This window comes from Pezoporus flaviventris, unplaced genomic scaffold (genome assembly GCF_033815535.1).
Source record: "Pezoporus flaviventris isolate CSIRO_AGI_PZ_B2104156 unplaced genomic scaffold, CSIRO_AGI_Pfla_v1 ptg000007l, whole genome shotgun sequence".
Taxonomy (NCBI): domain Eukaryota; kingdom Metazoa; phylum Chordata; class Aves; order Psittaciformes; family Psittacidae; genus Pezoporus; species Pezoporus flaviventris.
In genome coordinates this window covers 34,691,093-34,705,750 of record NW_026892555.1, presented here as the reverse complement: position 1 = coordinate 34,705,750, position 14,658 = coordinate 34,691,093, and the positions used below count along the sequence as shown (strand labels likewise).

Sequence of the window (14,658 nt, the reverse complement as noted above, 5' to 3'; positions counted from 1 at the left end):
ACATGTTTAATGCTTATCTATTTGTATGGCATATGTGAGTACAGCCTTCTAAGCTTAAGATCTAATATTCCCAAACCTAATTACTCAGTGCACTTTGGCAACAGATACCCTGTCAGTTGATATTGCACACAGGCTGGTATCTTATACAAGAGTGTATTTTCACATCTCTTTTATTAATGAAAATTAAACCCTCTCAGACATGAAACTTTTAATCTGAAATTGCTGCATTAAGGCCATGCTATAGGCTTGAAATATCTATTTATCAGCTGAAAAGAGCACATTAAAATTACATAATTATGTATATAATTGGCTACATTCTTCACTATGTATATCGAATGTTAGTTTTAGTTTCTCAGAAGCACTTCAAAAAACAGGGAACTGAGTTGTCTAATTTTGGAACTGTATACTCTATGGGGCAATATATAACACATACTACTTTTTTCATATTTCCTAATTTACAGATGCCTGTACCTGAGTGTCATTGGAAGAGACAGATAATCTGTCATCAGGTAAAGATGGTGTATAAGCAACAGAAATTGGAGTCCCTGGAATTCCATTTGCCTGAATGTTTTCACTGTCACTGCCATCCTCTAATGTTACAATTGTGCCATCGCCACTTGCACTTTCAGCAGACCCTTCCACATCTATTAAAAAGATGTAAAAATTATACACAAACATAAGATTGCAAATTAAAGAGTTTTTAAATCTAATATTTAAATACTATATCAATCGTAACTATCATAGGAGGAGCTTAAGGCAGACTTCAGATGTCATTACATAGCTAAAAATATTCCCAAATGCTCCTTAATTCCCACTAATGGAAATTATAATTAAAAAACTGACAAAATTTGACATTACTAGGTTCACCATTCTACCAAGTTTCCAAGAAGTACTGGGGGAGGTGGGGGAAGGCATTCACTGATTTGATATATACTTTCTAACAAGCTGAAGTATGTAGTGCAACCCTGCTACTGCAGACAGGCCATTTCTGAAGAGTTTATGTGGAAAAAAAACAGGAAAAAAATAAAGGAACAAGAACTTGGATTTCTGAAAAGAACATTAGTCTCCAATTCAGGGAGTGTACATTAACACATGAAACCTTGTCCATTTTACTATTAAATAATGCACAGCTAGATTTGAAAACCAGCCTAATGAAGACAACTGAAACTGTTTCTTTCAGCACGTTAGTTCAATGACATATTTTAAATACTCAGAAGTGTTAAAATAATTCCTAATGTCAAGATTCAGACTGCAGTTGCTATTGACCAGACAGATAATAATATAATACCTCCAACTACTATGTTCACCATTTCCTGCACAATACTTTCTACAATTTCTTGTGCCTTCTCTTCACACTCATTGCTTTCACCATCATAAGTTCCTCCGTCAGATTTAGAAAGATCTTTAAAAAGAAAAACAAACCCAAACAAAAATTAATGAGAAACTGAGGAATTAAGATATTTTACTTCCATTTTTCATTTAAAAACTAAATTACAAATATATTGATAGGAAAGTGCACCTTAAAAAAAAAAAAAGTGTTAGGATGCTTTCAAAATAGTATTTGCATAAGATAAGCACTCCAGCGTTTAACTTGTAAATGGTAATTAATCCGCACACCTACGTCAACAAAAGACATCGATTTTGTATCTTCAGGTACATTAAACACTGAAAACTGGTAGCTTTGAGATTCTATTCTCAAAACCTTTCACAATATTACATAGGTGCAAAAAGTGCACTACTACAGTGACTACAACAGAGTGTAAGACTAAAGGGTATTCATGATAAAGTTTAACAGCGGTAACAAGGACAACAGGCATTTTTACATTACTCAACTATCTCAAAATATATGCCTGTCTCCAAATTTGGGAGAGGGAGGAGAAAAAAACAAAAAAACCCCAATCCTCAAGCCTTTCTTCTTACAGACCTTTTCCCTCCCCTCCATTAAAGAGAAGTACACACTGATTACTTTCTGCTGCTGTGGCTTGGTCGGCTTCTGTCTGTTCATTTTCAGCACTAGAAATATCAGATCCATTTTCTGCCTCTGTATCTTCTTGAAGGCTCTTGTCCACATCATTTGTGCTGTGGTCAAGTTCCCTCTCATGTTCTTTGGACAGCTGTGTTGGAATATGTCTCAAATGGGGTGACTCAGGCTCATGATGGCTTACAGGAGACTGCTGTAGATGGTGTTGCTGTCTGTGTCTTTCCTTTTCCATCTGTTTTGCTTCCTGAAGCTATAAAAACATTGCAATCACACAAGAACTTCACCACTGAAACAAAACAGGGAGCTCTATACATACTGTATGCATTACTTTATAAATATGAAATCTTTATTTTTTCTGCTTACACACGGCATTCACAAAGCTGTAACAGTTTAAGAAAATGCATCTTTTGTATTAGAAATACTTCCAATATCTAAACTCTAAACATCCAGGGGAAAAACACAACAAAAAACAGGAGTTCAAACTGAAAAGAACCACAGTTCCAAAACACTACAGAAGACAGATCCTCAGAGAGAAATCATACTTAAAACTATATGACAGACTAGTTTAGTTTTGTTGGGTTTTTGTGGCACTATAGATCTCCAAGTGGATGCTGCCTTCCAAACTACAGCTCAAATAGTTCCTTCTAGCATTCTTTAGTGATTATACAAAAATAACTGCCCTGAGCGTGCAAAACAAGCAGAACAGTTTATCAACTTGCACAAAGACTAGATACAGTCTGGCAAAAATGAAGAATTCCTAACAATAACAACAACAATAATAATAGTAATAATACTCTTCTTTATTAAGTTCCTTAAAAGGACAGTAACTGCACAGATTTCTGTAAGCATTCAGGTACTGCATGGTTTTTGTCATGACTTATAAATATGGCATCTCATAAATCTTCAATTGTGATAGTACCATGTATCAACACAGAGTTGCCTCTGAGAAAGACTTAAGTAATACATACTCGGAGAAAATTTAGAATTTGTAATAATATAGCAGAATTACTTCTAGAGGTAGCTAGGAATTCAACCACTTTTCAAATCCACGCTTCTGCTTATTCATTTCTTTGGTATTTTGTGGTGTTATTTTTTTTTTTTGTTGTTTTGTTTTTTAATAGGCATTATAACAATTACTTCACCTTATTGATCTTTATTATCAGCAGTAGAAGGTACAGGGCATATACTGGGGTCCCTGCTGACAATTCGCAATAGCAGTTTCAGTGAAGGAAGTATCTGTTAGTGACTACTATGCATTAAAATGTTGAAAAATATTATATATCACTCTTATGCTCCCAAAATATATACCGGATTTTTTCCTCTCCTCAAAGTACATAACTCATTAAAGCCAAAAATTTTAATAATCATGACAAACCAAATCTCTCAAGCTGGTTTGCTTTTAAGAGCTAGTTTCTATATAAAGATACTGAGATACTCACTGCTTGATTTTCCATACGTGCAAAAATGACATTCAGCATTTGTGTTAGAGTGGCCTTGGCTGTGGTTTGATTTATAAGATTTTTGCTTGCTAGATAGATATTGTAACATGTTCTTACAGCCTGTAGCACTGTTCCTTCGTGGATTTCTATGTGTTGAGATGTTACTGCAGTGAGCAAAGCCTAAATAAACACAAACACGTATTTTCCAGTAAAAACTTTTCTTATAAATCAGTTTATAAATTAATATAAAAATTGAATCACATTTAAAATATAACTAAGCACATATCTCGAACTGCAGTTCAATTACATTTCCCCATACATTCTTACATCCACATCAGATCATACATATCAGTTACATTAAATTGAAAGTGTTTTTAATCAACATATCTAGGAAATATCTGGTTCACAGAATGTAACAGCAAGAAATAAACAATGGAGTTATCAGACAGGTAGTTAATGAAAAGTCATCCTAGAATTTTCCAGACACAAAACATGAACAACAGACCAGCTGTGAAGTCTGGAGGGCAATCCAAAGGGTTCAAAACCTATTTTACAAATAAACATAAAAGTGCAGAATAAAGACTGAGTACGAGACTAGGCAGTTCTAACTACCCTTTCTAAACACTCTTTCTGGGTAGATGCCAGAATACTGGTGTTGCCCTCTGTAGACTTTCACTTCTTTCTTTCCATTTGAAGTAGTTTCTGCTTCCCTCTTCTCAAAAAAAAACAAAACCAAACAATCCTCTAAAAGATCAAGTAACACAGAAGTATTATGTGGCGTAGACACGGTGGATTAAAGAGCAGAGACAGAGGCAGATGAAAGATGAGGCAGGGCATGGAGACATTGTCAGAGGTACCTGTTGGAGAGTGGAAGGAAAGGGGTAAAGCTTGGGGCACAGGAGACCAGGCTTTATACTGATTGCTGCACTCCAGTAGAAAAAATCTGGGAATTTTATGAATTAAAGACTCTGACAAAGTTAATGATTTAAGGGGTTGTTTAGGATAAGAAAGAAAGATCTGGAAGCACTGGAAAGCTCATACTCCTGTAAGTTTATCACAGTTAAAACCAAAAGTTACTGCAAGTGTTGTGTAATCTACTCATCAAACCAAGCCGCATTTCACTAACTGACACTGTCAGCACCTCTGTCCACACATGGCACCAGCAAGTGGACAAAGAGAATCTACTGCTCACTCAAACCCTTTAAAAAGCACTGTACAGCCTAATGGGAAAAGAAACCAAACACCCTCAAAGACACACTTAACTGAGCTACCACTGAAGAGATCTGAATTCTACTTCTAGGTAAGCAGTCTGCTTAAGGTTCCTTCTTTTACCCATGGTGCCTCAGTTCTTCCATCAGTGGATGTTGGGAGGTACATATATTTCTTACTGGAGAGTATGACCACTAAACAGCATCTCATGCTACAATCTACAAAGTAGTATTGCCTAATGCCCACTACAAATCTCTTGAAATCAAAAATAAACAGAAAAAAGTATTAAGAAAACCCCCAACCAACTGAAAAGAAATCACAAAGGTATGTACTGTAGATGATGGCTTTGTTAAACGATTTTAAGTCTCTGAACACTGGTACTGTTCTTTTCTGTCCTCACAAAATTCAGTTTATTTGTCATTAGCCTTCTAAAACTGAAGTGCCAAGTTGAAATTTATACCACCATCCTTAATTCTTACCTTCTCTCCGCAATGCTTCAACACCATCACAGAACTTATTAACACACTGCTTCTGCTACTAGAAATATCATTCAGGGAAGAGGACATGCAAAAGCCATAACAAAATTGTGGTGCCTTATCTGGATAGAGATCAGTGACAAATGGTGGCCCTCAGGGGTCTGTACTGGGACCAGAACTGTTTAGTATCTTCATCAGCGACACTGTCAGTGGGATTGAGTGCAGCCTCAGCAAATTTGCAGACAACACCAACCTGAGTGGTAGAGTGACATGCCTAAGGGATGGGATGCCATTCAGAGGGACCTGAACAAGCTGAAGGAGTGGAGCCATGTGAACCTCATGAGGTTTAACAAGGCCAAGTGCAAAGTCCTTCACTAGGGTCAAGGCAACTCCCAGTATCAATACAGGCTGGGAGATGAATTGACTGAGAGCAGCCGTGCCAACAAGGACTTGGGAATTCTGGTACATGAAAAACTGAACATGAGCCAGAAAAAAACCCAAAACCTTGCAGCCCAGAAAGGCAACCATATCCTGGCTACATTAAAAGAAGAGTGACCAGCAGGTTGACAGAAGTGATTCTGCCATTCTTGTTTTTAAAAGTTACTTCAGTTGATTCAGATTATTAAATGCATGCCATGACAAAGGATGGACTAGGACACCTAGGAGCAAAGCCTGGATAGAAAAAATGCCTCCCTGCACAGGTCAGAAACAGCAAGCTACTGCAGTGGCTTTACTGCCTATGGAATCAGAGCATTAGGTTGCTCTTTTCTATCACGGTAGATTTGCTGCTCAAGGCTTTTTGCAACCAAGTTCCCACTTCTGGTCACACTTAGCTCATCTGTTTTCATCCAATATCTTCAGTGTGAGCTAAGGAGAGAGGATTAAAAAAGAAAACAAAACAAAACCACCCTACTTTATTGTATTCCTCCCCTTTGCTGTTCTTTAGGCTCTGAAGGAAATCTTTGTGAAAACAATGTTAGCACTATCTCCTTGTATTTCAGGTCCTTCCACAAGAGCCGACTTACCCACAAAGCCTGCAAAAATACCATCAGCCATCAAGCTTTCTTTGTTCTGAAACTACTGGCTATCATCCCGACTTTGAGATTGTTTCCTTATGCTTTCCTTCCAGTCCTTCACACCTATTCTATATTTGAAAAAGACCTATTGTTCTGTGCCTCTACCTAGTTACTATAAATAAAGCTTATTCATTTTCATAAACAACCATCAGATGGATTTGGGAAAGGAGAAAAATATTCAGGATCATTTCTTGAGTTACAGGCTGTATCTTTGTGCAACACCCATGGTATTTTTACTTTTAGCCTGAAGCATATTTGCAATTTTAGTGAATTTCCTTTTATGTAAAATGAGTGCGTTAGAACACGCACACGAGATACCATGATTTGTGAGGCAAAATGGATGTTGTTTAAAAAGGTAAATTAAATTTACGTTAATTCTCTGCTAAAAAGTCTGTCTGTACCTGTACTTTTCATTCCTCTCACACTGAATATTCTGCAAGAACAGACTGGTTATGGTTAAAGAAAGGAACTACAATGAGGAAAACAATTTAACAGCGCACAAGAGGCAGGTGCAGCTACATACAGACTTGCTAGTAAGCCTAGTTTTCAACTCAGGGACATTGTTCTCTTCCTCTCAGGAAATCCATTCATCTTTGGAAAATTTATGACACAGTACAGCTGTCATCTGATCAGCAACCACACTTACTTTGTGTGAAATACTCATAATTCAGTTGCTTGGGAATTCTCAAGCTCTTAAGAGAGCACATAAAACACAGTGTCCCTAACTCCTCTCTCTACTGTATTTGCTATTGAAACCATGTAATTCCATTTGCTTTGAGAAGGGCCATAGGGTTATTTTTAATAATATTTTTTTAAGTGAACTTGAAGTCCAAACATTCACTTATGTTGTGTCAGCATGTCACTACAGACTGACTTTTAGAAAAACGCAGGAGACTGAAGTCCTTTAGCCACAAAGCAACAAGGCTGGACGAGGCCTTGGGTGATACGATTTAGCGTAAGGTGTCCCTGCCCATGGCAGGGGGGTTGGAACTAGATGATCTTAAGGTCCTTTCCAACCCTAACGATTCTATGATTATATGATTCTATAAATATATCAAATAACTCTCCAGATATATCATTTTTCAGTATGAATGACACTAAAAAAAAACATAATCGTACAGAACACAACACCACAGTTCTCCAAGCGACATTTTCATTGTGAGCAAGGGGTGATATTATCTCCTATTTTTTACCATTTCCAATTTGTTGTGACTTATATCATACATTTATGTTATACAAATGCTATACATTTACCACAGCTTTGAGAGACTTATGTTTATCTTAGTTTACCATCTTTGAAAACCTATGGAAATACACTGTTAGGGTATGAAAAATAGAAAAACACAGTGTTTGCTTTCAGCATGCTTTCAGTCTAGACAGTGATTTCAGACAACAGTGTCATATGGTAGATTCTACACCAGATTTCACTGACAATGGAGCATTAATTGTCAGTATTTGATTATTTTTTTCCTACTTAACATCAATTTTAAGGAAAAAAAAATAAATTCCATATTCACAAGCATGTGGTCAGTTACCAGTCCTGAAACACACTGAAGGATTATGGCTGTGGACAGTGCAGAAAACAGAACTGTTTCTAGCTTCTCCTATGGAAGATAACATAAAGAATATAAATCATGTAAGAACATAAAGTTTTATCTTTTTCATTGAAAAGTTATATGTTCAAAATGAACAAGAATATAATATGGAATTAAACTGATGCATATTTTTTTGCAAAACAGAAGTGTTTTATGTCCAACTCTGAAAACACAATCCTTCTGTAAAAAAATAAAACTGCAAACTGACAGGACAGCATTTTCAGATTAAGTAACTCAGTTTTTCTTAAGAGCCTTCTCAATTTGGAATCTGTTTTCACACAGGTTTGTTTCAAACTTATCATTATTTTTACTCCTCAGAATTAGTTAGCTTTTACAGTCTTCCCATTCTGTAATCCAATGAGTTGCCCTCTATTTTTAGTTAGTTTCAAAAGGTGACTTGTGCAAGCAACGTTTGATTCAACTTTCCTTGTTCCAGGGACACTGGTCATATTGACAGCATGACTAGTTGCAAGAAGACACATACAGGAGTTGACCTTATGAACAGTCTGCTGCACAGGGTAGATTCAGAAAGTGATCACGAAAGTAACATTCAACTTTTCAGACTACAGCTATCAAGCACACACAGAAATTTTTCTTGGCCAAACATGAGCATGTAAAGCTGTAAAAGTATCTAGATGATAATAAACACTCATTATACAGCAGACCAAGGACAGCAGATCTTGATCTCATGTTCCATCCTTCTTCCTCACCCTTATTCTTGCTTTACAGACTTATAAAAAAAAAAAAAATATAATTTTGTCATAATTGTAGGTCTTCAGAACAAAAAGGCCAGACAGAAAGTTCAACTAGAACCTCTGCATCTGTCAAGAGAAGTTTGCACACACACCCACACCCACCCCACAAATGCCATAGTAGCCCTAGCAGAGGAAGCCAAGGCAAAAAGGTTCAATCAAGGGAGGCCATTTCAAGAATAAACAATTTTAGTGGCAGCAGTAGCCTAATTACTTGGTTTTTATTTCTACCGCAGCAACCCCCACCATAACAACTGAACAAGAATTTGCATGGCTTCTCATCAAAATAACACCAAATCAAACTAAACTACAAGAGGAAGGAAGGAAAAGGCCAAAGTCTGGTTTGCTGTGGAGTCTGCAGATAGAAAAATGAGGGGATAACAGAGATAGGAGCACACAAGTAGAAATAGGGGCAGAAAAGTTAAACTAGCCATCAACTATCAGAACCACCACCAAATACACCTCAAAGCTTAGATACCTGAAGAGAGACAACTTACACTCCTCAGTCTCATTAAGATTAATTTCCTTGGTAGTCACTAGAGAGGTAGTTTCAGAACACCTAAGTGGCTCTGTTTGTTGGGAACCCGCTTAAGATGACCCTGCCACTGGAAAGTCATCTAGTAAGGAACACAGAGCATCTTGTTTGAACTCTGATCCAACGCTAGCTGCCAGATGTTAGACTGAGGGCAGCATGCTATAAAAGGCAGTCCATTCAGCATGCAGAACTGAGATATTCCTCCAGGAAAGAAGGTGTTTGAATCATCAAGGTTCTCAGATTTTACCTTGGTGTTAGTGATACAGCTGCCCTGCAGAAGCACTGTTCATGTTGTGAGTAACAGCCTGGGAGTGCAAGAACAGAAAGTGGGAGATCCAAGACCAGGCCTTCTATCTCCCTGATGGCATTAGAATTCTTCAGAGAACATACTAATCACCAGTACTACAGAGGAGACTGGCAAGACACATAATTCATCCTTCAATTCATACTGGAGAACTGGGGTCCACCCTCAGCCCTTCAGTAACTGAAGAGTTACGACACCTAAGAGAGTATGACTGACTTAGAAGTTTCATTATTCCCCTGAAGGAAGTCAAAAGTTCTGGGTTTTGCTAAAGTCATTTCTAATTTTCATGTTTTTTTATAGTGTTCAGTGTACTGGACAAACATGGGATCAAAGCCAAAACAGTACTCTTCGCTCTCTCAGGCAATCAGCATGGCAATTAGGTAAATCTGAAGAGGCAAAAAGTTAAGGCACTAAAGGAACTTACACACTTAATGCATTTTACAATTGTTGAAGAATTTACTTTCTCAACTACTTTCTTGGACAGCAGGAATACCAGCTCATGGGTAACTCCCTTCAGGGGGGGGAGGACCAGAATAACAATGCATTCAGAAAGAAGGCATTACAGTGAGAGGGAGATATAATGGTTTCAGCCACTGGAAGTTTAAACTAAACAAGGAGTTCCTTTTGAAATATGAAAAATGTCTTAAATGCTTAGGCAGAACAACACAACAGATCTAGGCAACAGCAGCATAAACCAACACTTGTAACAACTATCTGCTGGAGAAGTGGAGTGCCAAGAAAAAGATCTGAGCTAAGAGAAGGAGTACAAACTGCATTCTGCAGTCAGACTAGTAAATACAATCTGTGAGAAATGTCAACACCTCAGGATACATATACACAAGAATATGAGGTAACAAACACTCCATTACTCATTACTAACTTTAAATGTATTCCTCACTACTGTTCATCATCACAACCATTCAAGGACTACTGTTACAGGAGTAAAGTATTTCCACTAGGTGCCTACCTTCTATTAGTTGGCATCATAATTTCCTGTAATGAATACCCATAATTAATAAGTGCAATCAGAAAACAGCTAAAGTTCCCCAGAAACAGTTATCTGTAAAAACTCCACATGCAACATTTATATAAGCTGTAGAAAGAAACCTTAGACCTCCTTCAAACAAAAGTCTATGCCACAGCAGCACAAAGCTACTATGGTAACGCCTGACTGCCAGGTCTAATTGCATTTCACAAAACAATTCCAAAACAGATTTCAAGATTTGCTGCTTAATTACCATCTTCCCCACTGGGAGTGCAGGATTATTTCATAGCAATTCCTCACAATTAGAAAGTGACACAGGTCTGCTGTGAATGAGATTTCACTCAGTGGTCTGTGCACAAGACTTCAGGTCACAACCAAAAATTCACCCCAAATGCAACGGGAGAGAATAGGGAAAGGCGCATAAGATAACAAGTCTTCATCTCAAACAGGATCAAGAAAATATTTTAAAATTACCATTACATTTACAAATTAAACAATTCTGCTTCTGAACTCTGAGATCATGAACATCTTTTTGCTGTCACCACTACAAATACTGGAAGTATTAATCATTACCTTTATTATTTGTAGCTGAACCCCTTCGTCTGTCTGAGGGCCCTGGAAGCAGCCACATATTGTCTCAATAATTCTATCAATTAATTTTTTGCCTGGAGTTGTACTGTCTGGAGCATTCCCTGTCAAGTGCCCATATGCTATAAGTTTCTGGAGGGAAGAAAAAAAACACGCATAAATAAGAGCTTAAAAAATAAGTCATTTTTTTGTTATAATAAACAAATTCCCTAGATCACTCTAACTTGCACAGAATAATTAAAACAGTACATTTTACCACGTCCCATAAAACATCAAGGATTTTTTTAAAATGTCCTCCAGATTTATTCAATTTTCACTCAGCAATGGCAATATGAAGTTTGTCAGCAAGTTTAACCTTAAAGCTTTTGTTCATCAGTCAACAATGTTTTAAAAGAAACAGAATTCCAAAAAATAACTCACATCGCTAAGTCTTCATATGTAGTCAGCACAGAATTGTTTTTAATACCTGATAACCCAGCTGCAAAGGCTTTCCATTTAAGTTCACTGCTATTCTTCTGTTTTTAAATATTCTATTATACCTACCTTTCTCTAAGTCTTCAATACTTTGAAATGGAATTTATTACAAAATTAACAAAATCCTCTTCCAAACACTTCAGGCATGAGAGTATTTGTAAATCTCCATGACCTTCCTACTTAAAAATACAGAGTAGCTATGGATCATAGTGCAATGGATCATAGTGCAACAGCATGCCAGCCCTTCTTGTGCCTGTGAATGGGAATTTATTGAGTTTACTGTTGGGCTACTCAGGAGAAGTGAATGGCTAAATTCCCTGCTGCAGAATTTGTTCTGAAAACATTACAAGAGCCTCTGACATTTGAGAGGCTTGAAATCTCAAACTGCAAATATTTTACTGCAATTGTCAACAACATAACACGAATTTGATAATGCTATGCTTGCTGTGTTAGTTTAACACATAAACACATGAAAATAGGTAGCTTTACACTAACACAATAAAACTGATTCAAGCATGTAACTGTGGTAACACATATATGCACAAATAAACATATAAATGCACTACATAATAAGACACACTTGGCTGTGTGTTTAATAAAGTAAAATAATAGAAAACCAATGACATTATGCTACATAAAATGTACCTCCCCTCCAAATCAACAGAATTTTCAGTTGACAGTTAAAGCTGATCTTCATACAGACCTGTAAACAATCTAGAGATGTACTGACAATCCTGGGGCACTTAGACTGGCATGCCAATTCAAATGGTAGGAAGTACTTGTCTGCTTCAATGAAGCTTGTTTTTGATTTCACAGGTGGAAGAGTGCTTGAACCAGGCTTTGCTTCTCCATGAGGGGGGCTAAACAGAGTGATTGTATTAGAATGCTGTAAGCAATCACACAAATAGTTACCACCACAATGCTTGTGAATAAGATAAAATACCAAGAAAATTAACATTAGGAAAGAGTAACTTCTATGAAGTTAACACAACAGTAGTATGGTTGAATAAACATTCTTAAATATTCCTTATAGCTTTTATACTTCATCTGCTCCTTTGTGGATCTGGCAAACTGTCCCATTTTGCACACTAAGTGGATATTCAGTGGTCCCTGCTGTTTGAAAGGCATAAAAGACTTGTTTCCTCTGAAAACAGGAAGACTCTCCTTGGTTGACGAAGGCAAGAAGGGAACAAGGGAAATCTATTCAGTGTAACTTCCACATTAAATAATAACTCTGACAGAAGTCTCATCTGTTATTACTAGAACAGGTAAAAATTCAAGCTGCCAAAAATTTTAATGACCCTAAAAGGTAAGAACTACCCAACTACTGTATTATGATACGAGTTGGTTTAGTACTTAGAAAAAGTACATCTATTTTGGAGGTTAAATCATATCTGAACTTCAATCTTAGGCATACTCGGGAAAAAGCAAACCAACCAACCCACCAAGGAAGAGAAAACTGCAAACTCTGCTCTAATCTGTGCTTCAGATGACACCAATGAATTGAAGAGTTCAGCACTTATCAATGCCTCTCACTTGGGCAATATATTTGAAATGACTAACTACAAAATCTGAGAAAATTGTAAGCTGTTGAAGTCTTTTTGCTTACAGCACCTTTAGAAATGGCATGCTCATCAGTACTCAGCTAAAAGGAACAATTACGAATAGGCAATTTTTCACTACCTTGTGTGCATCAATGCAGTCCACCTTTGACTCAAAGCAAGATGTTCAGATTTGTCATTCCACAGAATAGCTCATCACCTTTCTATAAAGCATTCCTGACCTTTTTTATGCATACATATGAATCTTTACATAAAACGTAAACTACACTGTCTTATGCAGACTTGATAAGTGGTATTAAAAAAAAAAAAAAACCCCGAAACCCCTCCCAAAAGAGGAAAGGAGCTTCATATTCTGTAGACAAAGATTATAAAATTCTTGCAGCAATTCAAATACATTTTTACAGAACAAGTAATTTCAAATCCGTGTCTTATGCATTTGATGCAAATTAAATCAGATGCTTCAAGGAATGTAGAGGATAGCAAATACACATTTTTCATGTTGCTGAAGAATGAATGCAGTCCTGTGCATCAAGGAAAGAGCCTTAAACTAACCAGTATGATAAATTATTAATTTCAGCTTTTCAAGGAGCAAGCTGGATTGTCCTTGAGAAGATGTTTGGAACCCCATTCAAACAGCACTCGCTTAGGCTGCTTAAAGAGGGCAGCTAAATTCTAAGTCTTAACAGTAAATAATTAATACTAAAATTCTACTTTCTACTAAATAACTTCTATTTTGAAGCTTTAAGGGCTTATTCCTATGTATTTTTTTTCCCTGAAGCAGGGCAGAAGTTTGTTTTCCTGTTGGATGCATAACTTTATTTATTGCACAATGCTGTGCTGCTGGAAAGAGAGCTCTTTTGGACAAAACCCAAATTAGATAAGTTGCAGGGGAAGTACATGACTCTTCTACGCTCTTAAATCCTATAAAAGCTTTTCTCTGAGGAACGGAGAGGTAGTATCTCTTGCCCATGTCTTATGACAAGACTGTTGTCATCTAGTCATTATGTGTACTGATGCCATTTAAATTAGGTTAAAAGAGCACTTCACAAATACAACCAGGATTTTTCAGAAACAAGGACCAGGCCATGAAGAGATTCCAAAAATGAAGAAACTGTATCTACTGCAGAAGCCTGAAGCTTCTCTTATTCGAAAGCTATTTAAAAATGCACAAAATAATAAATATAGAAGATAATGCTCTATTTGTCTCTGGAAAGAACTCAGGAAGATCATCTTGCTGTTGATGGATCGGAAGGGGATAGCAGAGACAGAGGAGAGAGAAAGCCAAAAGGTCTTTCCTTCTTAATGTCAGTGAAGAAATTACTTCAGCTAGTTTTTTCCAGCAGACTATGAAACCAGAAACTGTCCCCAGCAAAACTTCTTCCGCCAAAGGATCTGCCAACCATAAGAATTACGAAATATGCCTGAAATATGCTGATGTTTACCTATCAGCCATAGAAACAGACTAAGGTATGTATTAAGCAATTAATTTTAGAAATTGTTTTGGCAGCATTTCCTGTATGAGGGTTATATAAATCAGCCTGTTCTTTCCTATTCCATTCCCCCCCATCCCATTACTAGAAACCAGTTCTGTTTAAAAACAAACAACAAAACAAAAGAAGCAGTTTTCCATGTAAACATTCTGACAGGTGGAAACTGTATTTTTCACTGCATTCCAGACTAAA

General features: G+C 36.9%; 1 protein-coding gene across 4 annotated transcripts in view; it reads right to left on the bottom strand.

Moving 5' to 3' along the window:
- Window positions 1-14,658, bottom strand: part of ARFGEF1 (ADP ribosylation factor guanine nucleotide exchange factor 1) — a 92,942-nt gene that overhangs the window by 46,257 nt on the left and 32,027 nt on the right. For 2 of the 4 annotated variants that reach the window (XM_061448323.1, XM_061448327.1), the window contains 6 exons: window positions 12,118-12,274; window positions 10,926-11,072; window positions 3,421-3,600; window positions 1,925-2,231; window positions 1,289-1,402; window positions 472-644 (listed from right to left, as the gene is read on the bottom strand). In XM_061448323.1, the coding sequence (XP_061304307.1) occupies window positions 472-644; window positions 1,289-1,402; window positions 1,925-2,231; window positions 3,421-3,600; window positions 10,926-11,072; window positions 12,118-12,274 (1,078 nt within the window). The remainder of the gene's footprint in view (window positions 1-471; window positions 645-1,288; window positions 1,403-1,924; window positions 2,232-3,420; window positions 3,601-10,925; window positions 11,073-12,117; window positions 12,275-14,658) is intronic. The other 2 variants (XM_061448324.1, XM_061448326.1) reach the window with 2 other exon arrangements.